Source organism: Lagopus muta, chromosome 8 (genome assembly GCF_023343835.1).
Source record: "Lagopus muta isolate bLagMut1 chromosome 8, bLagMut1 primary, whole genome shotgun sequence".
Classification (NCBI taxonomy): Eukaryota; Metazoa; Chordata; class Aves; order Galliformes; family Phasianidae; genus Lagopus; species Lagopus muta.
Window position 1 is genome coordinate 29,003,690 of NC_064440.1, and position 24,038 is coordinate 29,027,727.

Below are 24,038 nucleotides of genomic sequence, written 5' to 3' on the forward strand. Positions count from 1 at the left end.
GCACATTCACATCCCATTCAACAGCTTGGTCCTATGAGCTAGCAAACTGCCACTGCAGTGGCCCTCCAAAGTAACATGGGAATCCAATGGCAAATCACTGCATCACTGCTGATAAACAAATCAGAAGGACAGACCAGGGTCCTGTTAATGTCTGTTAACTGGGGAAAGCCCCATAGAGTAGCACACCAGTTGAACACACAGTAATGCTTACAGACCCAATATACAGCAGGTACAATCTGAGGCATGGCTTGCATACAGAAAGAAATTAAAACAATGAACTATAATTTGGAGCAGGTTCCTGCTGTCAGCAAAAGGGAATATTTATTTAAACCAAAGAAAGAAAAAAGGCAAATATCTCCACACCATGAACTTTTCAGCAGAGCAGCTGGGCTTGGCTTCCCTCTCAAATAGTCCCGTTCCTAGAAATGACATCAGCTAGCTGGATGCCCATAGCCATCACTCTCCCACGGACCCAGAAGAACGGGTAACTCCCAGTTCCAAGGCCCTGAGCAGAGGAGGTCCTGACCCAGAGCATCTCCCACCCCAGCACCGGGCTGCGTTAGCCAGGCAGACAGCCAGATCCTGCACCATTACAGGGAGGACACCACAGACCTGCAGCAAACCAGTTTGCAGTAACATGCATGCAGGATTTCAAGTTTCCTGGGGGGAAAAGGGCACCTGCATTTACAAAACAATAATGATTTTATTGAGCTCTTAAATATTTGAAAGGAAGTACAGAAAGTGTTTTCCATTCTTTTATCTAAAAATACCTTTAATTATAGATGCAGTGTTTTTCCTGCAGTTTATTTCTTCTTTGTGGACCTTCTGAAGCTTTGCAATCCATGAGCATGGGCTTGCAAAAATGGAATTAATTTCTATACCTAACACAGAACTTGTCTGGAAACCAGAGAAGCCTACTGGTAAAACTCAAATATTCGGTTTGTGCCAGCTGTGGCCATATTTTACACAAAACAATTATTTTTCTGCAAAACAAGACATGTTTGTTGCACCATGTGAATAATGTGCTCGAAGTGCTCAAATAAAACCATAACTCACCCTGACTTAAGTGGCTGAGAAACAATTCTTCCTCATTTGTAAAGCATGGCTTTAAGGATTGATTTAAAGATCGTGGCTAACCAAAGGTCCTTTCCTGAAGGAAGCATCACTTGGGAACCCCTGGGCAGGGCAGGGATTGAAGCACACCTCAAGTCCTGAGAGCTGATGAACTCTGGCACATCCTCACTGAAAATCATTTTGGAGCCATTCTGGTCAGCTCCACTCTGAACCTCACACAGGGATTACCAAATAAAAAACATTTCAGTGGTAGAGAAGGAAACTGCGTACACAAGAGAAATACAGATTTGAACTAACTTACAGAAGGGACCACAATTAAACTGTCTTTTATAGTTCAGACCTCTATTTGTAAACCCCAGTCCCAGCTCTCCTATCTATCCAAAACATAAGGGAAAGATTATGCAGTGTGCTAGACAGTAAATATTAAGACTGCATATTTCCTAACTTGTAACATGAAAAAGTTTATCTTTAGTAATCCAAACTGCATTAACCATGATGTACTCTGAGTTGCAGAAATCAAAAGCCTTCTGGATATAGTCACAGGCAGAAGGAGAAAGAATGGAAAAAGGGCCTTTGAAAGCAGTAGGAGAGCTCGAATCTTGCTCAAGTTTCAGGGCTTTTAACATTAGCCTTGTTTATGCTGTATCTAAAATGATGACAAAGGCTCCCAGCATAGCAGATGGGCCTTTACTGATGTATCATAAATTGCTAAAAAAAAAAAAAAAAAGAGAGAGAGAAAAAACCACCACTAAGCACAATGAGACATTTCCAATGAAAGAACGACAGCTGTTGTTAATTGCAGTTTGAAATCCCAGTTGTTGAGAGCACCATGCTGCCAGTGTAGGAAAAGCAAAATGTAAATTTAGATCCATGTATAGACTATACATAAACTGGAATTTTGCTCATTCTTAATAGGGCCTCTACCTGCCTTCACTTCTAAGTCTGGATTTCAAAAATCAAAGGCAACAGCCTTCAGAATTTCTCATTCCAGTGTACACAAAGTCCCAACACATTAATCAAAAGCAAAGCTACAAGAACCTCCTTTAAAACACAGTTACACTGACAGATGCTTAAAGTGGTTAAAAGTGCTCTCATTTCCAAGTCCTACCACTCCATCAATCAATTTCCTAATGGGGAAAATTATCTTCTGTTAAGGAGCAGACAAAAGGTTGGTCTGATTTCTTGTGTAGATGCACACACGAAGAACTGGAAAGGCAACTAGCTGCAAGACTGAAAGGAGATTCAAGAGCAACTGTGCATGGACAGACTTGGAGAACTGTAGGAGGCAATGCAACAGAGAACTGTGCTATAAATCTGAGAAATTACTGCAGGGCCTTTCCTCTATTCAATGAAGGGCTCATTTCATTGCCCCAAATTCAGCCAGTAACGCTGGATGGATTCCCAAGTCTTTCGTGTGAATTAGCAGGATCTGACTTTATGTGACAGTACGAATTGATGTTTCTTTAAATATCAGCACTTTGTGTTCTAAATATACAAATGGCACAATAAGAGCTCTAGCTGGCAGTTCTAGTGTCAGGAAAATGAGAGAAATGGGACCTGGCAAAAAAATTCATCAATAGGTTAGACTATTGGAACATTAGCACGCATCTTCAAATAGCCAACATATAGTAAGGCTTATTATTATTATTTTACTGACCTTGGCTCGAACATGACCTATCCAAAACGTGTGTTTTTATGCTTACAAATAAACACAGACTATGACAAATGCACTCACATTAAAAAAAAAGAGTTTGCTACAGATAACTAAAACCATTTGACTCTTAATCCCCAACATGACTGAAGTGAAATGTAGAAGTATGCTGTGTACAGAGGTATGAGTAAATATCTGAAAACAGCACTAAAAACAAAGCTATTCTGTTGAGACCAAACCAGCAGTTAGTCCACAAAGAAACCCCTTACATTATTTTCCTTTGTACACCATGATGGCAACGATGGAGTTACAGAAGCATCTGGAACAGATCTGCAGTTAAGAGCATCCCTTACAAACTCATGGCTTTCCAGGCACCCACCACTTGCATGTTCTGCAGGCTTCTCCAGGAGCACACAGGCCACATGGGCACTGCTCTTTGTGACTAGCCTCCACGATGCTACCAACAGTTCAGACAAAAAGGATGGCTGAAAAAGGTCATCACATCAAACCGTGTAATCCAGTCTTAGTGCCTCTCTCAACCATTTTAGAAATTACAATAAAGCACAACTTTCATCCGTACACTCATTCATTCATCCTTATACTTTCCAGGCTGTTTGTACTCCTCAGGTGTTGCATATATTTTCTGAGCCTCCTTACAATGCACAACTGCTCTAAACCCATTTCTGTGTTGCTATGCAACATCACAAAATCACGACCTGATATTATCCGTCAGTAAGACCGCCTTCACCTCTCCAGCACTCGGGTCAGCTGGCTGCATAATATGCTGTCCAACCAACCTTGCTTGGATTTCGGGGAAAAGGTGAAAGAATTGTTGTGTGCAAGAGAAATCTTCCCTTGCATTCTAAGCCTTACAAATATTTTCAAGGACTCTCCTCAAAAAATAAGACGGCCATTTCAAGAGGGGCAAATCACAAGGGCCTTCCTCAAACTCCATTTTCTCTGGACTGCAGAGCTGTCAAGGTATCGTGTTCCCACAGGAGGTGTGCCCACAGCCTGCAATGCAACAGGTCCTTCTCAGGCATGAAATCCTTCTGACTCGGGAAGCAAATGTGATCCTTCATCCCCATTTCATCTACACGCTTGACGGACTGACAACCACAGATTTGCCACATCCAGCACTGCCTCTCTAGAGAGGTCAAGAGCCATAAGCCTGACCCCTTCCAAAATAAGAATGCAAAGCTTTATGCAGGTTTTCTTCTTCCCCTTTTTTCTTTCAACTCATTCCTAATATGGTTTTAAAAATTAGATACAGGCAGTCCTCCCTAACTGTTATTTATGATTTCTGTCAGCCGTAGATGCTCCTTCCCTGCCCAGCAGTTAATTTTGCCAACTAACCTCTGAAGGGATCACCTTCCCTGCCTATAAATCTCTTTAGAAACAGACACTCTGCTGAGCCACATGAGCAAGTCCAAAGAGAACAAATTTCTGGAGAATTCAGAAATTATTAGGAATAAGAACAACCCGGCTGCACAAAGGGGACACTGCAAGGTGAACAAAATCCATAAGGAGTTAAGAGCTTGCCAGAAGAGAAAAGGAGGTTAGGAAAGGAATAGCAGAGAAGGAAACAATAAAATAGATATGCTTGATCAATGAAGGACATCAACCTATGGCCCAGGCGCTCACCCCACCATCCTCTCCTTCAGCAAATAAAATGTGTTATTGTGTACTTTAAAACGCTGATGCCTATGGGGGTTGGCTTAGTTTTATGTATAGGCAACAACTATGCAGGTCTTCATCATACTCTCAGTCAAAAATGTTTGCTTTAAATCAAGGAGGAAAGAAAGAGTTACTGTAACCTCAGCATTTCTGAAGGCACGCAGTCCTGGAATGCCAGCAAAAAAAGCCAGAAGCAAAACCGTAACTGCTGTATTTGCTGCTTACATGGGCTCAAAACAGTCCTGACGTGAATAGCTGAAAGCAAATTTTGCCTATTGTCAGTGTAACTCAGATATCAGCATTAAAGTGATTTTTCCCAAAAATTATTAACACGATGACAAAGTAGGGAATCTAATTAAGTTTCTCAAACTTGCCTCGTGGCATCAGGTTGATGTCTCCGCATCTGCATCCCATGTAAAGGCAAGCCATTTTCAGAACCCGCCTGCAAGAGCTTATGCCTCTATGTATTTGAAAGCTTTTAACTTAGTAGCTTACAACTTGTGACTAGCAGTACCACTGCCACATTCTTTTTGTCCCTCAGCTTAAAGTAATTTGCAGATCTAAAGCAAGAAGTTGAGGAGCTTCAGCCTGGGAAGAGGAGCAGAAAGTCGTGTTTTGTGTTACCTGCAAGAGACGGACACCTGCTGGTAGCCAAGATGGGAAATGCAAGCAACATCTTCTCTGCAAACCCACAAAGCAAATCTGTTCCTGGTAGGAAAGTGATATGGCACAGCAGCTACAAGTAAGTGATATGATGAAGTGTTTAATTCCCATTGCCATCACTTTGAAGATTCCAGAAGCCGCCTTTGTCACCAGTGGAAAGCAATGTAAATTAGCAAGGTAGACAGCTTTGTTCTCTCTCATGTCTAGGCTACCCACCAGGTAAGCAGAACGGCAATTACATCAACTGAAAGGGTAATTACATCAACTGGAAGAGCAGAACAGAAACGTAAGGACTGCACAAATCAAGCAGCTAATGGTTGGAGCACTGAAATGTTATCCTCTGCGCTGTCGAGTCAGAGGCAAGCTTGATCCTGCCTTGTAGATAAAAACAAAACCAGAAAGAGTAACAAAACACTGGGGAAATAAGTAGATGCATAAATGAAGAGCTTGGTGAACTTCCCATTGCAGCTATGCAAATAGCCAGAGACTGGGAAAACAAGCATTCCAGGAGCATTACATGGTGTCATAACAGCAGCAGTGAATTTAGAGAGGAATGTAACATTAAAATTTAAACTCCTTGATTGATTTTTAACAGATACATCATCATCCAAAACCATCTGACCAGGAGCACCCTCTCCCAGAACTTGTGTTTGGCTGCCTATTCAAAACATGTCTGCAGCCTCACTCGACTTCCAAAGGGCACTAAAGCAGCGCCCCAAACCTGCAATTAAGTGTTAAGTAGCGTCACTGAAAGCATTGGGTGCTCTTACAGATGCTGCTGAGGAAACACAAAGCAAATGAGAAGGCAAACACTCCCCTCGTCTTTCACATTAAGGGTAAGAAAACATGTGATTTCCACTTCGATGGTTTTGTGTTTCTCTGTTTGTCTTTCTACCTTGCTAATTTACATCGCCTTCCACTGTATGGGAAAAAAAAATCTCTAGGTATGGATTTCCTTCATGTCATTAGATGCTGCTCCTTCCTTTGCCTTCAGTTTTCCCTTTCTCATCCAGTCAGCTATTTTAGTGGGACATCAGGATTTCTCACGCACACGCTCCCCATCCCAATCCATCACATCCAGATGCTTGCACGTGCCTCAAAGCACAGAGAGAAGAACATAAGAAACTAACAGAAAATGAGCGAAATGTGATTTAATAATCCCCATTTCTCAGAATCTCCCCTACAGAGCTCTCAAGAACAGCCCTCAGCAGTCTGCTCCAGAAATACTAACGTGTAAAACTTAGGAAATGCAGACCTGGAGGTTCTCTCTGAAACGGCAGGCCTTGCAGATTAAGAGCCATCCAGTGGCAGCACATTTTCTTCAAACCAATGGCCAGGCTGCCCAGAGGAGTGGTGGATGCCTTCCCTGGAGACATGCAAGGTCAGGCTGGATGGGCCTCTGAGCACCCTGATCAAGCTGTAGGTGTCCCTGTTCATTGCAAGGCAGTTAGACTAGATGGCCTTTAAGGGTCCCTCCCAACTTGAGTGATTCTGTAATTCTATGACTCTAAGTGTTTTGGTGTCACACAGCAGAGTGGTTTCCAGAAGAATTTCACCGAATCTAAACCCCTGCAAGGTATTTTTATGCATTAAATCATTTGCATTTTTCTAGCTAGCACTAGTAACGAATCAGATTGATAATTAGTGCGAAGGAGATGCTAAAATAATAAACACACTAAATATAACTTCATTTATAAACATATTTTCTTGGTCAGATGCATTAGTTTCCTAAAGAATAACCAAGAATTTTGGTTTGCTCATGATTACATGATAGGAACCAGAAGTCTCTTTCCAAAGCCCCCTGACATGGTGCAGTGGGCTTACCTACAACCATGTCTTCTCAAAAGGCCACAGCTCAATGGAGATTTGCACATCAAAGAGAAATAAGTATGTAGATCTAGACAAACCAATGTGGGTTTCTTTCACCCCACATCAGAAGGAACACCACAGATTGCAATCTGCTACACAACTCTTCATTTAAGTTTCTGACTGTGGACAAAGAAAAACAAAAAAAACCAGCCTTGAGGACAACTGCAAGGTCTCCATGGAAGTGCACCATGGGCTGTGCCTGGGCCCTGCATTTAACAGCAGCCTGCCACATGTGGATCTGTCAGCCCTAAATCCAGCTGCTGGCTTCAAGCTGGGGCAATGCTGGCTCTACCCCAGAACCAGTTCCTGGGGAGAAGCATTTACCAATTTTGGAAGAGACAAATGGGGCTCTCTTAATCCTACAGCTCTCCTTAGCAACCACGGAAGCTGCAAAGGAAAGCAAGGTTACCAGAAAGTGAGATCTTTTTAACTGAAGAAACACGAAATGGAAACACAGCTTCTTCAAAATAAAGTGGAATTAGGAAATGCTATTTCCTAATCCAGTATTTTTAAGGATAGTTTGGTACAAGGTAAAACTATCGTACAGAAGCAATACCAACTAAAGTTCCCATTCTGAGACATGAGCCTGACTGTACAATTACTGTCATTAGCAATGAATGACATTTATGAAACAATTTTCTAATCGGATCAGATTCACATTTCTTTTCCCCAAGTCTCTTACTCTAACCTTCTGATACTTCCCCTTACCACCTTGAAACTCATTTCCACCTTAACATTGAAAGGCAAATACTTCTCTAGTCAAAGCTGAATGTACATGTGATCGGATTGAGCACTGAAAAAATACGTATTAAAATGATCAAAATGATCATTTCATTCTGGAAAACCACCTCTCAGGAGAGATGGAGAAACAGAGATCAATGTATTACTTGATTTAACAGTAACCAAGAACCGACTTGCAGAATGTCAGACAAGCTGTTACTCACAGGTCCTACTTACAAAATCCTCCACCATACAACAGCTGATTTAGCTGAGCAGAAAGTTATTTTAGCAAGCAATTGCGTTAACTTAGCAAGCCACTGCACTTGCTAAACAAAACTTGAAGGAAACCTGAACAAGGTGAGAGTTCAGATCCAAGAAGACCAAGAAGGGCCAGAAGATCACTTTACACGTTTAACTGTGTGACAGCAGTTCAGCCAACATATTTGGAAAAGCTACAGGTGAAGAATGAAGGCAAAAAATAAAATAAAATAAAATAAAATAAAATAAAATAAAATAAAATAAAATAAAATAAAATAAAATAAAATAAAATCATAACAAAATAACTTCCAGACATGTTTCCACACCACTCCTTGTTGAAGTAGAAGCTAACACTGGAGGAAGATGCTCGAGTTTATGGCAATGCTTCAATACTTCTCTGGTTGCAGATCACTCCATACAGCCTCCTGAATGTGTAATGGCAAAGCAGGGCGACAGCCTGACAACACAGGTGTGCTTCCCTAATTCAGAGCCATGTAGAGGAGAGGAGCAGAGGGCTGCAAACTCACCGCTACAGTGCCTAACGAGATAAACCAATTACCTCAACATGCACACTCTGAAGACAAGGCACCTCATTCTCAGCCACACCACCCACTCCTATAATAAAAGTCTTAGGGCCTAACCACATTTCAGGCTTCTCAGTAATTCAGACCAGCCCTGCATAACACAAGGCATGCCAGGTCAGTGGGGCCAGCTCCCAGCACAGAAAGGAGCCGTGAGTGACACATGCAAGGCCTCCGACTTCTTTGCAATGTGCACTCCTGCAGAGGGAGTACCAGAGGTGAACCAAAGTCAGAATATGACACTATACTTACTTTCCAGCCTTCCATTCCTACATTTAGACCTGGAATTTACATCATATAGAAATCACTCTTTGCAGTGTTGTGTCTCTGTATGCACACAATAAATGTTAGTCTTAAGATTCGCATGATACATGGATGGCACTGTGGTTACCCTCTCAGAATTGGCTCATCTCCACCCAGCACAGGGGACCAAGTTTTTGTTTCCCTACAGATTCCATCAATCAAGAAGATTTCCTCGAAACCAGACTACAATGCAGCAATGAAGGCCACTGCTAGCAGTTACAGGAAAATGTTCCAAAGTGCACATACTAGAGCCTAAATACATGAAATACAAAGTGTAACTCTTCTTGGCTTCTCTTCAGTATAAACTAATCGTGAGGGGACTGCTTTAACGGGCACGGACTTTTTGATGAGAAAGACAGCTGGTACCATCTGCTCACAGGCAGCCTGAAATGAAAGCTGTCGCTGTACTTACATGTGAGGGCTGAGTTCATAGAAGTTCCGGTTTCTGTACTCTTCAACTTTCTCTGGAGTATAAATGGGGAGAGGTCTGTAAGGGTTTATTGATATCACCACGCTGCCGATGTATGTCTGTTGAAAGAAAACAGTGGAAAAAAAAATCATGGAGTTTTCTTTTTAAAATACTTTTGCTTTTCATGTATTTCTATTTAACGCGCAAGGAAGAATAACAAACAAACATACAATTATAAAAAAAAGAAGAAAAGAAAAAAGCCCAGTTGTGACAAAGAATAAATATGTATCCACACTGAAACACTTCTCAGGTCTCATCGAATATGTCTGTAGCTACTTCTGCAGAATGGAATGCCTCTCATGAACGTTTTTAAACAAAGTCCTACCATACAAATATTTCTCTGATTCTCTCAGCTGGAGGAGAAAGGGAGAGGACATAGATGTTCATGAAGGACCCACTCCATCTGCATGGCAAACAGCATGATCTTCGCTGTACAGAAGTGCAGAGAAGCAGCACTGTGTGCGGTCACACTCCCTCCTGCACTCAGGGAAAATACACTTACAGGTTGATGGCCTCTCATAGGGTTCTGTCAATAGAGAGATTTGAAGGCAAAGCCGAAACCAGTTGAAGTCCTGCCACGGTGCCCCAGCAGACACAGAGCATTGCTTTGGTTTCCAGATGCTAAACACAGTTGTGTTACTGGAGGAAAATGGTGGGTAATGCATTGGTTTTCCTTTAGATCCCATACAGCACCCAGTGGAATGACAGTGGGTTAGCATCCACGGGGCAAGTGCCACAACCCCTCCAATCCCACCTGCAGGCACTGAGCAAGCACAAAGTGAAAGCCCAGCATTTGGTATCTCTTTCCCAGACATCAAATGATTAAGAACACCAGGCAAAACACGGGTTTTCCAATAAGCGGGGCTTCCTGGAAGTGTGACAGCTGCACACAAAAGCCACAGGTTCCCACTAGGATTATCCCTGATAGGAACTGCTGAAGAAAAACAACAATTCTTGCACAGATCTTTGAGTTTAAATGGCTCCTTCCCTGTAACACCTGAGCACCTCACGATTGCCACTTGGACTTATCCCCACAGCTTTTCCTGGAAGGAAATGCTACAGTAAGCATTTGCTAAATGGGAGCAGAGGGGAGCCCGAGTTACTCAGCAGAGCACTGAGGAGCCACAAACCAACAATGCTGACTGCTATAACCACCCCCCATCTGACCTTCACGTCTAAAGCAATTTTCTGCTAAATGTTAAACAAAAACCAAGCCCTAAGCAGAAAGCAAGGGGAGCGACACTTCCCACCTTCCACAGCATGCATATGCATACAAGCTGTGAGTCCACTAAGCACTTGCTGTCTGATATTAAACAACCTGAAGTGCAGCAACAGAGCAAGCAGCATGAGGCTGCAGAGCCTAGCAGCTCACCCTCACAGCATCTGCAGCCCAAAGGATGAAACAGAAGCAGCCACTGCTGACAGCTCATCCTGCAACTGCTGCTACAATGAAGCACAACACTCAGCTAATTGGGCTCGAGGCTCACCATTTTCAAACAGCACATAGTTTCTCCTCTCCTTTGAAACTGGCCAGGAATCTTCTGCAAAATACTTCCCCCCATGCATCTGAGCTAGAGTAGAGCCAATCGGATTGAGCTGGTTGGACCAGGCACCCAGAGAGCAAGGGGAGGGGAAAGAGCCTGGGGTACTTTGCATCTGAGTGGCCAGAGCAGCTGTGGCAGCTCACAAGAGGGACGACTAAATGTGTGCTTAATGAGGGAAGCACCACAAAGGCTCTCCGACACAGGCTGCTCATTCAGTCACAAAGTGGATCTGTGCCTTTACAAAATAACTAAGATTTCTGCTTCTTGCAAAGACATGCTGCCATGTGTGCTTACATACACCTCTTTCAAACACTAAGTGGTTCTAGTTTCGTGGTCATCCTCCCCTTAACAAGGAAAGTGGTTTCCACTTGTGCCTGCTCTCCTTCTCTGTGCTGTAAGAAAACCCCAAAATGAGCTTTCTACAGAGTTTGCCCTGCTCTCTCAGCATACACAGAGCTGGCAATTTGCAGCCTACAGATGCTTGGACAAACACAAGTACCCCAAAACAAGTAGCTTTCTGGTCTTCACAAGTGCATGGATATCCCATTAGGACTCCTTCCTGATAAAACATGGGTATGCTAACTCGCTTCCTCACAAACCTTGAATTCAGCTCATTTTGAACTTTATGTTGAAAACTACCAGCAGAAGACACGTGCAAACCAGATCTGAAAGATTATATTTTGAAACTGCAATTCCCTGCAACTCAAAGACCTGCCATTCCCAGCTGTTCTGCTGCCATAAAAGCATGAAGTTTGATTGCTGCATTCTTGAAGTACCCTGACATGCCAAAGCAAAGAAAGATGGGTGAAAGTGAAAAGCTTCATTTTTAAATTTGAATACAGGCTTTCATATGAGATTTATTTAGAAGCATCTCATCATAGCTAAGTACTGCCCAGACGAGGTATTTTGGGAATTCAAGTCAGCTATCTATTGTCAGACATGTACGAATACAGCTCAATTCCTAAAATACCAATATTTCAAAAGGTCAAAGGACTGTATAGAAACAAAGCTGTATACATGCCCATTTTAAACACCAACCCACAGCATGCCAAGAAATCATCAGTTGTGCTGCAAGGCTGCTCACAAGAGCTGATACACTGATACACCCTCTTCTAGAATGCCAGTGTCTCAAAACTGACACCACTACTTGTTAGCGGTGGTCTGTGAGATTCTGCCTAACTGGGATAAACAGATCCAGAAAATAGCTTTCCCACATAACATCTGCCTTCCCAGCAGAACTCCACGATAAACAAACAAACTAAATGGCTTAAACCCTTGAGCAAGCAACAGGAGCAGTAACATTCCAGTGCTGGAAGGAGTATGCTGAGGGGCAGTGGGAGACATACAGCAGCACCCCAGGGACTGAGAGAGCCTTCATCCTCTCTGTTTGAGGAAAAAAACTAACCCCAGAGGAACAGCCTTGTGATGACAGCACAGAGTGCAGGCAGGAAATCTGATTTCTGTCTTGGCTTTGCTGTGGCCTTGTTATGCGAGTTTGGACAAGATCTGCTGTCTCCTCAATTTTCATTAATGAGAGAATTTTGATTATAGACCTTTCTCTGAGCTTCTTCTTTACTGCAAGGACTGACAGAGGCAAATTCTGCTTCCTTTGTGTGTTTATCCTGAACCTGGATCAAATGGACCCATTGGATGGTTGGACTAGATGATCTCACTGGTCTTTTCCAACCTTAATGATGCTACGACTCTCGCTTGAATCAGTGAACCTGCTCCACTGCAATGACTATACTGCCAAGCACTAACACTGCAGCTGTGAACTGCAAAGAACAAAGAAACACAGACAACGCCTTCCTGTGAATTTAAGGGCTTAAGGCCCAAGCAGAAGAAAACTTTATAACCCAATGAGAAAAGGAAGCAATGTTCAGTACGCTGCTCCTCCAAGATGTTGGAGGTGCAAGTTGTAAGATGCTTTGATGCCTACTTTTTCCTCTGAGGAGTGAATGCAAACCTAGCAGCCTAGGGCAAGAAGTTACCACTACAGTATATCAGTAAAGCTGTTTTTCCTCTGTCAGAGTTAATCTTGAAATATCCCAAGGGTCCAGAAGAGAGGAGTCTGCAGCTGCAGAAGCCAGGGAACACTGCCAGCGGTAGTCAGAGCTGCAGAACAGGAGCTGCAGAAGCTGCCTTAGCAGCATCTGTGAAACATCCTCTGGACCCGTGGCACCCAACACAACGCAATCTTCTGCAGAGTTTAAAATCATGATGTGCCTTCACCTGTTCACTAAAAACCATCACTGCTCCACAACACGCATGGCAGCTCAAACAACAGCATCAAAACAGTCTCTCGCACGTGGTAGCCTGCAACTGGCCAGGAAAAGATGTTGCTGCAAAAACACCTCCTGCTATAAAATGCACAATAGATACAGGACTCTACAAATGTGCTATAGGGGGCTCAATTCCCAAGGTCCAGCAAGGTCTACTCCATTTATTTGTGCATTTTTTAATGTTTAGCACAGAAACAGAAAACAAACTTCTCATAAAGTAAGATTGCTAGTGGGGGTGCAGGCCCTTCCAGACACACAGGCCAATTTTAATAGTCCATATACACATTGCGTGCATTTCTTCAGCACCGATTAAGCTCATGTGAACTGAGTTCCTGAGATTTTGACTGCTTCAGATCACTAAGACAAGCAACTGAAAAGAAAAACGTCCAAGTAAGATCAAAGACAAGTGTGACCAGGTTTTGTTGGAGAGAATCCAGAATGAAACACTGGGGCAGCACTGATTTTTCAATTATTATTATTATTAATGTGACACGTGCACTAATCCTCAGTTAGCAAAAGCAATTTCTGCAATTGGAGCCATCAAATTGGCTTTTCCCAGCAAATAGAGCATTTCCCAAAGCTCTTGCTGAATTCTGAAGCAGCTGTGGTGACCGGTGAGGTGCTGCAGATAAGGAAGTACTTTGCTACACACCTAACTGCAAAGGAAGCCAGTGCTAAAAATTCACTTTTTGCATGTCTATTCTGCAGTAACCTGAACTTCTAAACCAAACTGATATATTTGGTCTTACTCTCTATATAGAGTGAGCCCTCTAAAGTTCCCCTTCTCAATACTCCTAAATATATCTCACTCTAACTTAGTCATTTCTAATTCTCTTTGTATAAGTGAAGAAACGCAGTGGTGGATTTCTGAACAAACACTACTTATCCCAAGATGATTAAAATATTCTGCCCCAAGACCACCCTCCTCCTGAGCCCAGCACTTCAGGCCCAGAAACAGGCTGCATGTTGTAATACTGTTAGTGTATATCCTTGCCATGCACCACGTACATTGTGGCTGTGGAAATGACTCAAGAAACAAAGCTCAAGCAGGTAACACAAAGGCAGAATTGCACACATCCCAGAGCAACCAATCGCAACACAGCAGCCCGTGTCAAAAAGGATAGCAAGATCCTCTTCAGCACAGGCTGGGTCCTGCAAGCTGCTGTGCAAACAGCCCCAACAGGCTGCGGTAACCTGCAGCAGCCAGGATCAAGCCCTTAATCACACAGCAATCATTTCAGAGCCCTGAAGTAACAACGGAGCATTCTGCAGAGAAAGGTGCTCGAGCATAACATGCTGAAGCAAGTACTTAAAGAGGATGCGTGTGTACAGATTATCAGGTTTCTCTTCTGAGTTTCTGGAGGGCACAGACTTCACTGCTCACTGAGTATTACTGCTAACCTCACGATCATCCTGACAGAGCTCAATGGCATTACTAATGAAGATGATTAATCACCTCAATCCCCCACCTCTCGGACTCTGAATGCTGACTCCTCTCAGAGGATCCCTGCAGAGGATGCAATGATAGGCGAAACCTGTAAAGTATGCGATGAGGAAGTCAGCCCAAGGCAGACATGAGCAATTTTAAAGACAGCACTTAAGTATCCTGCAACGTAAGTGCTTGCTAGCTTTGGAAAAGATAAAGACTTGTTTTCATAAGCAACTGCAACTGGGGATTGGATAGTGCCTGTGCCAAGAAAACCCATCTCCACACAAATAAGAAACAACAGCAGAAAACATTAAAGAGGGGACACGTGCCTTAATGGAGTACTTTGACTCCATTATTTCTGTATAGATAAAACGTACCTGTATGGATAAAAAATGGGGAAAGAAAGTCTCCCAGCAGGCTGCAGCCAGGGCTGGCCTATGTGCTGAGTGTGAGGATCATGGTTTTACAGCACTCGGACATTTTTGCTGCTCTCTCTGCTCTGTGCCAGTCTTTGATTAATCTTTTGTGTCTTTATATCAAACAACATGCACGAAAACCACTGCTAAATGTCCAACATGTCATCATTGCCTCTGTGAAGGAACAAGATTTTGAGGCAGAGCCAATGCTGCCGAAGTTGCTGGGGCTCTATGAGAGACACTTCCCACACCAACTTCTCTCTTTTTTCAAAGAGCCATACCAAAGCAGCAAGCAGTGTGTAGGGAAGAAGACCCTTCCACGCAGCCCACCACATTCACCTGATTTTTAATGTTATTTTTTGTTTCTTTAAGCAGGTATTGCATAGAGCCCTACGCTTCCGTTGCCATGTTTAGCATTGGGGGTGGCATACAAAGAGGAAAGGAAATAAAGCAATGCTTTGAGACAATCAGCTCTCCTGTTGCTGAGCACCCCAAGGCTCAAAGCAAACCCACCTGCTGGCTGCTGGCACCTTGGCCTGCTGAGCGATCACATTTGCTTATCAGGTGTGCTGATGTGAAGGGTCAAGGGACCAAAGGGAAGTCTGACCAGATAACATGCAGAGAAAGATTCAGAGGGAGGCAGAATATTTTTCATTACACCAGATATGGCTGGAGAAGACATGCCTGGAGCACACAGGCCCCACTTGACACCCAAAGCAATGGACTCAAGGCTCTCACCTGTGGCAGCTGCAACAGTATTACTGCTGCAGGTGAGTGGCTTCCCTCAACAAGGGAAACCATGGAGGGGGAAATAAGTGGCAGCAGCAGTCATCCCTGTGGGAGGAGAGCAGGAGGTGTGGGGAAGCACAGCAGGACCGAAAACTGCTGTGGCTGCTGAGCACTGCTCAGCTCTACAAGGCTTTCTTCATAAGGAGGCTGATGAGGAACGGGCTCGGCTCACACCAGGCATCTGCTCTCATCCCCTGCCCTTTCTCAACAATTCACCCCCCAGCTCTGGCCCTAGGCTCTGTGAGTGTCCCTTCTCTCTCTTCAGACAACGCTTCCAAACCTGCATGAAAACCTGATCAAGGGCCCCAGCCAGCCTCGAAAACAACCTGTAAAGGCCGGTGAAATTATGCTGATCTAATTCAGACAGCAATGACATTGAGAATAAAACTAAACTTCAACCAGCACTATGACCATATTGCATTTAAAAATTTACCAGCAACCTGCATTTATATATCCTAATACCACAGAACTCTTTTATTCACACCACCAGTGAAGTTTTATGGAGGGGTGTGATCTTGCAAGGCCAATTCATATTGAGACTTCAGTCTCATTTATGTATTTCTATCTTCCACCCTCTTCGTCCCAGCATAATAACTGGGAGATCAGACACGGGTGCAGCAGAAACAAAGCCACTGTGTTTGACTGCCATTCGGCAAACTCCTGAACCATGCAAGATCACAAAAAAAGGAGGAAATCAGTAACACACACAGTTGAGTAAAGTCAAACCAGAAACAACAAGGCTACCCCCAAAACACCCTAACAGCATCCCAGGAAGCTTCCCAGCCTGCGACACAAGCATACTGCAAGGCCAGCCAACCAAAGGCAGCCACAAGGATGTTACCTCAAGCAGCTAGCACTGAGTTATTATACTGGAATGCCAAATATTTAATAGCTCAGTAATAAAACAACATGTGTTCAGTACCATAAGAGTGTTCTTGCCCAAAGCAGCCCACAAACTCCACGTGCAGAAAATACAAATTAAACGCTGACATCAGAGAAAGATTCTGTTATGCTACAAGAACAAAAAGCAAACAAACATTTTGTTGTCATGAACAAAATGTTGACCTCTGCTTCTCTGGGAAGGCTTCAAGAAACAACATAACTGTGGGGAAAAATGTGCAGGGCAGCAGAACAGAGCGGCGTCTGGCCCTAAAGGCTGCCGATATGCCCACGCAGCACCAGTCCCTCCAGACTGCTCCTCCAATACAACCCATCCAGTAGGAAAATCAGTTGCAGAGCAATATATATGCCTCAGCTTATCCCAGTTCTCCACTATCACTGGGAATCAGATAGATCAGATAGACAGATGCCAACCCTCTTCCTCATTTGTCAGCATTGCAAAGTATAAAAGAAAAATAACAGCTGGGCTGGATGGGCTGATCACATTTCAGTCAAATCAATGCGAACAATAAAAGTTCAGGGAGAAGGTGTAGCAGAACGAGTCAAAATTCATCCACAGTATACAAGCTGAATTTTATGAAGGTATTTGAAAGTTAATATGCGGTCTCTTGGTCACACATTTTAACCACACAAGCTGCTCCCTGTGACCTCCAAATAATCAACATTCTATGTGCTAGCTGCATTGGTCATGAATCACATTTTACTCTAACTTAAAGAAACTCTCCCTTTGTTACTGATACTTACAGAACAGAAAGTGATTTTATCAATAAAAGGTTTAAGAGCTGCAAAAATAACATCATAGACTATTGCAGCTTTTTAATGAGATTTTTCTTGGTCAGACGTACCCCAGGCATTTCCAGACATGACTAAACTCCAAGATTCCCATTCCCAATTAACACATTCATTACCCAACAAGCCGTTCCCCCAAAGCACGAGATTACAGCTGAATCTGATGGTCTTTAAGAGAATAACTGGCCCAGCTCCAGCTTCACCAGCCTTCATGTTTATTTTTACAGGCACGGCCTCCTGCCCAGTATGCAACCTAACACCCAAGTCCATTAAACTTTCCATCAAATACACATAAAAACCAACAACAGGCAATCATGCTGTAGTCTGTTCTCTGACTGGTAGTACACTTTTTTCCTTGTTTGCACATGACAACTTTGAAGCACCGGTTCCTCTTGAAGGAGCTCAGAGTGGCCGTGCTCAGTTTGAAGAGAGGACCACTGGGAATCCAGGTCTGATCCAGCTCTTCAAGGGGAGCTGTCGCAGAGAAGACTTGGCACTAGGATTTCCGACATTAAAAATTCAGCGTCAAATGTAACTATCATGACAGAGACTAGGAAAGACAAAAATAGTATTGTTTTCTGCTGGAATGAGCCCATTTATCTTGTCATCTTTGGCTATGGAGAGAGATCTGGCGCTGTTCACGGAGGGATTGATCTGACTCACATCCATCTACAGGGCTGGCTAACACGATTATGCCACGTCTGGCCAACTTTAAAGCTTTTTCAGAACTACTCACATTACAGGTCTCATTCCCCACAACAAACCCCTTTGAAGGTTTATAACTGCAGCTTGGTTTTAAAACTAACATATGCAGCACAGACACAGCTATTGATTCACAGAAAACTGCTTAAAAGCTGATGCTGCAAAAGCTGCGGTCAGATGCTGTAGAAACATTTCAGTCCGCTCATACAGCTTCCGTTTGACTTCATTTTTTTTAAAACTTGGACACCGTTTTTGGTAATGCCTACAACTGGGTAATGAAATAAGAGGTGACCTTACAATCCCAAAGGCTCAAACTGTTGCTCTCCAAATGGATGTGAGGGGCCAACTTCTGCAGCTTGTTAGAACTGAGGAAACCTGCAGTCTTTGTGGAGCACCAACAGTAGTCCTGTATCAGTTTAACTCAGCTTCTCCAGGAGAGCATGCAAACTACAGATTTTACATGGCAAAGCAAACATTGCTTCCAGATGGAACAAAGGCTCCGTTGTGCTCTTCTAAGTCTAAAAACAGAAATGCAAAGTGTGGTTTCCATGAGCGAGGCTTGGGAAGAGGAGAGTGGCTGGCGATAAGGGGAAGGGAGAGAAAAGTTTGAAAAGTAATGCCTGGCTAATGCAGCGAGGGCCTTCGTGCTTCAGACAGCGATCGTGGTAAGAGATTTGCAGGGCATTCAACTGATGTGAAATGAAGGTATTATTCCCCGAGTGGTTTGGGAAGCAAAGCCATGCATAACCTTCCCACACGTAGCAGTGGCATGGATGTGAATAGCGAGGCCTTCCATCACAAACATACCAAATGCTCTAATAGTTGCAGAGATCTGCAGCACTCTGCCTTTACAGCACGTATTCACAAACAGTACCTGTAAGACCTTAAAAAACCGTCACACTATCAAACATATCCAGAGACAAAGAGGGCAAATGACACTGCAACATGCTGGATTTGCAACAAATTACAATTCAGCTACACACATACACAAAATCCTTTGTTTTTGGCAACAGTTCAAACTTCCCACCAGAGCTCCTTTAAGTATTAGTCTTTCCCACCTGCAAGGCAAAGGAGCATACGCTGCTAGAGAAAAGTGACACCCTCTATCACCTGCCAAAGCACATAATACAGCTAATTACAATGCACTTCAGTGCCAGAATGAGAGATTGAAGGGAACACAGGTTCCACTGTCACTGCCTCACGGAACTGCTTGAAGACGGTTGTCAGCTAGCATGTAATAGGTGATAAAAATAAAACAGATTACCCAATTGTCAGTCAAGCTGATTTATTTCTGCCCTAAAGTATATAAAAACATGTAGATAAATAAGTTGTGGTCCATAGCAGTTAACACAAAACGTCTTGAGCAATCCACTCCCATGTGGTTTATGGCAATCCTCATTAACAGACTGCACAGGCACCAAACAGCTTTCTGTCCTCAGTGCTTTAGATCAAACTTCCAAACAGGACCCAAAGATAGGGCAAGGTAGGACTTCTATGCTCAGTCTTTAGGCAAACATCTCCCTTCTCTTTTCCTTCTTGAGCTAAAGTAGAATCATTCCATATCCCCCATTTTTAGTGTAGGTATTAGGAATGCAGTGCTAACCCTAAAATTCAGGTCCGTCACACAAGCCACGGACTGGATGAACTCCTACATCCCAGAAGAGGCAGCCACAGCAGGACTTGTAGGGAGCTGGATGGAAGAGCAGCAAAGAGGAATCCAACTGCTACCTGCCTGCATTGGCACCTAAGGCTTAGCAAAGGGAGCAGGAAGCGTCTTCAGGGAAGAGAGAAATTTTTGGTAATGTGACTCTCAAGTCACCAGGGAGAATTCTTCAGCCATTTTGGAAGAAATCTCTCTGTTTGTAAATGCAGATAAGCTTTGGGTTCTTCTCTAACAAGGTTTTCATGGCTCCTGAGAATCCTCATCTTATTTTCATTTTCTAGTTTAAAATGCCAGCACAAGCACAAAAAGTAAGAAGATGGAGGTGAAACAAAAGCAGATAGATGCAACTGTAATTTGCTAGCCTAGTGCTTCTGTAGAGAGAACAGGCGTGGTTGAGTAGGAAAGTTATGTTGGAATAAAGATGCAGAAAAGAATGAAGTACAAAGACAGAGGTACAAAAGCACAGACTATAATAAAATAAAACCAAAAAGGAATAGAGGAAGCAAACATAAAAACAATACAGATCCTCCCATGCTGGAGAATGGAACGAAAAAGCATAATGAAACCATGAAAATCTAAAAGCTTAGCAAGGGGGAAAAATATAGTCACACTGAAAATTTAAGTGGGGGTATAATTAAATACAGAGCACATCTATTAGACTGTAATAAGCTGCAGACAATTGCTTGCAGCTCATAGCTCTATTTTGGCTTCAACTCTTTTTTTCAGCTTCACTCTTGAAAGACTTATCTTTTACCAGAGGTCTTGCAAAGTCTCTATAGATCATTAAGTTCCTACAGCCTTTGCAACACTAGGCACATTTTAACAAAAATGGAACAAAGAGACGAAGCAGGAAATGAAAGGCTTAATTGGAATCACAGTTTGCTCCTTCATTCCCAGTCTGTGCTTCAGCTGTCAGTTCACAAACTCTCCTACTGATCAGCATTCAGATATTAATATACCCGAAGATTTTGATGATTACTTCCATGTATACCCAAGCTTAAAATCAAGCCATTGTAAGGTATACAACTTTTTTTTCCAGCAATTTACAGGCAACAGGCACCACTGAGAGCAGCCCTAGCACACTACAGACGCACGCTGTTTGTACATCAGCCTGCTCTAGAAGTCCCTTACCTGCTGCTTATTTGCAACTTCATCCTCCTTTGACAAAAACAATATCAAAATCAATGTTACCAACAGTTCCAGAACAGTTTCTTATGAAAACTGAAAACACGTTGCACAAAAGGGAAAAACAAAAAGGAAAATCACCAGGTGGAAAAATTCAAATGCAGGTAGTCCACTATAGGAAGGTCTACAGCTCCCAGAAGAGTTCTGAGACAAATTTAGTTTTTTCTTTTTGTTGTTGTTTCATTTTATTAAAGAAAGGTAAAACTGTCCCTAATGCAACAGCCTATGTACAGGTATTCAGTCAATCCATATCCTTGTAAATACACATACATTTCAAGAATGACAACGCAGGTCCCCAGAGGATGCTATTTGTTGCCATATACTCACATATACTTCACTGTGATCAAAGCGCTTTTTCAGATTATTGATGAATGAATCTTCATTAAGCGGCTCTAGAAGAACCATATCTCCCACCCCTATCATGTCATCTAGAAGTGACGTCTTGACCTCCATTTTGGCCATTTCCTCCTGCAAAGAAAGGAAGAAAAGAAGAGCAAAGTGAGCTCAAAGTTATTCTAATTATCCTAATTTTTCAAGGTGTTAACCATCAATACTAAGGCTTACAAACAAAAACCCCATCAAAAGACACTTCTTTAATTTTTTTCCCTACAGTGCCTCAAATTAAAGCTCAGATAGGTTCATATCCTGATCTGAATTTCCTTCTCACCTTACCTGCATTTCTCCAACCCAAACGTCTTTTAAGCAGAAACCAAGCAGTTGAATTTGCTCCCCTGTTGCTCCCCCTGTTTTATCTGAAATGAATAACGTACTCTAGAGTGCATATAATTCATTACAGTGCTGGTCTTGTTTACCTGAGGCTATCAAATTATTTCATTTTCTAACCAGACTTGATGAAGTTACATATTTACTTGTTATTTTATTGCTTAAGATGTAACAAGGCACCTGATGACAAGAAGCTACACCTACATAATTGCAGTGGTAAAAGGCAGAAGCGGGGATAAAACAGGGAGCCAAGATCAACGTAACCAGTGCTGATAAAGTAATTCAGTTGAAGAAGTCAAGGTGAGGCCAGAAGTCAACACCTATTTGATCCTTCCACGTGCTTACCCATCCCATCCAACTGCTAGAGAAGATTCACTGAGCCTTCTTGAGAGCTCCAAGCACCCAGTCACCAATTTCAGGCATCATGATGGTGTGCTTGGGAATGAACACCGCAGCAGGAACAACTCTGCTGACAACACAAACCAGGAACCCACTACTGCACAGCTACAGTGACACAACACAGCAACGGAACTCCTCAGCTACTGAAAACTACCAATCTGTCCTTGCTCCCCGCATCAGGGCAGCATATTTTAAGTACTTTTTTTTCTCAGTCTTCTAGCAGTTAGTGCCTGTTAAAAGACATTTTGGAAACTAAATCTACCTAACAATCACTGTTAGCTCACCATTGGAGCTAACCCATTCGACAGCTAATCTAAAACAAGTGTAGCCTTTTAACTCTCACTCGTGTCCACAACCACTACATGCCGTTTGATTTTTGAGCAGTGAGTGACATTTGAGGGACATCAGATCAGGGCTTAAGTCACGTTTGATGTTTTTCCAAATTCAGCAAAGAGAAGCACAGCTCCCCAGGCAGCTACGGGAAGCACTACAACAAGGGCCCCAACCTGAACCAAGCCTGGGAATTGCTAGAAATTCACATGGAAAAGCAAAAACAGTGATGAACTATGGTAACCAACCAAAGCTGAGTCAACTCTGTTAAACAAACAAAAAAGCATTTGGTTTAAACATAAGCATTGGATAAATATATATTTTTTTTTTTTAAGAGAAAAAGGCTTTTGTTCTTAAAAGTTCACCTCTCTAAAGCCCCCAAAATATCTTAAACATTCACAAAATCTTTCCAGAGGTATCACTTCAATTCTGCATCCCACTAAGACGAATTCTTTACACTACCAGCCTTGTTTCTGTGATCCCATAACTATCGATAGAGCAACAACTAAAGTTCAAATAATTTTTGAAGGCTGAAAAAAAAGTCCTTGAGTATGGAACTTATTAAATAATGGGTCTGTAGCCAAAAAAAAAAAAAAAAAGTCCTAATATGGGCAATCACAACCTAAAATTAAACTTCTGAATAGCATACCTCATCTACCATTGTGAAATGACGTACCGCCTACCACACTCTATACATCACTGCTTGGGAATTTCAAGACCAGAGCAGCCAAACCCATCAGGAACGCTTGCGTATTCCCGACCTCAGATGCACAAAGACACTCTATCTACTTCTAAAAGCTGGATCAGAAATTTGTATACAAATCTGAACTTACCTACACATTGAAGAATTTCAATTTTACAGTCAAAGGCTTATTTTCATCTTGCTGGGTATTTTTTTTTCTCCCAATAATTTAATATCATGCTACAGTAAAACTATTTCACTGGCTGCCAGAAAACATTATAAGCATAGGTGATCAAGAACAGACAATATACCTACAGATATCCCATTAAACAGTGAAGCCTAAAAAACATCTGAATTGCACAGTGGCTCAAGTTCCGCATAATATCCCTAAAATCAGCCATCAGTGTTTCAAGACTGTCAAGGAAAGCCAACAGTAACATCTGAATTTACATGAAACATATTAAGATTGAATGTGATACATAATTTAACTCACTAGAAGCAGTTAATCAATTGGAGAAAATCCATGTATATAACACCCTCAAAACACAAAATGCTAATTTTAAAAGTAGCTCTAAGAAAACTCAAAAAGTTGACATGCTACACAAACTTCAAAAAGCATAATTATAACTACACATAAAAAACCTTGCTGAAATTGCAAGATGAAACTTCCATCAAGACTTTTTAGCTGTATGTCACCAAGCTCAGAAACTCAATCCAAATCCACACCCAAGTACTTATAGAAATCTTTCCTCATCAGTCCCGCTGAGCTCGTTCACCACAGTTTGTACAACTGTACACCAAAGCAACCTGCTTCTTCTTCCATACACATTCTGGCATCCTTTCAGAGTTTCTCAAGAATGATGTTCATAGAACCAGGACGATGAGAGGGCTGGGACCAAAATGAGCTCTCAGCGGCTCAGAGACCAGAAACAATTACAAC

General features: G+C 42.5%; 1 protein-coding gene across 5 annotated transcripts in view; it reads right to left on the bottom strand.

Moving 5' to 3' along the window:
• MYO1B (myosin IB) overlaps window positions 1-24,038 on the bottom strand; it is a 104,046-nt gene that overhangs the window by 58,232 nt on the left and 21,776 nt on the right. For all 5 annotated transcript variants that reach the window (XM_048953461.1, XM_048953459.1, XM_048953463.1 and 2 more), the window contains 2 exons: window positions 21,292-21,432; window positions 9,209-9,324 (listed from right to left, as the gene is read on the bottom strand). In XM_048953461.1, coding sequence (XP_048809418.1) covers window positions 9,209-9,324; window positions 21,292-21,426 — 251 coding nt within the window. In that variant the 5' untranslated portion in view covers window positions 21,427-21,432. The remainder of the gene's footprint in view (window positions 1-9,208; window positions 9,325-21,291; window positions 21,433-24,038) is intronic.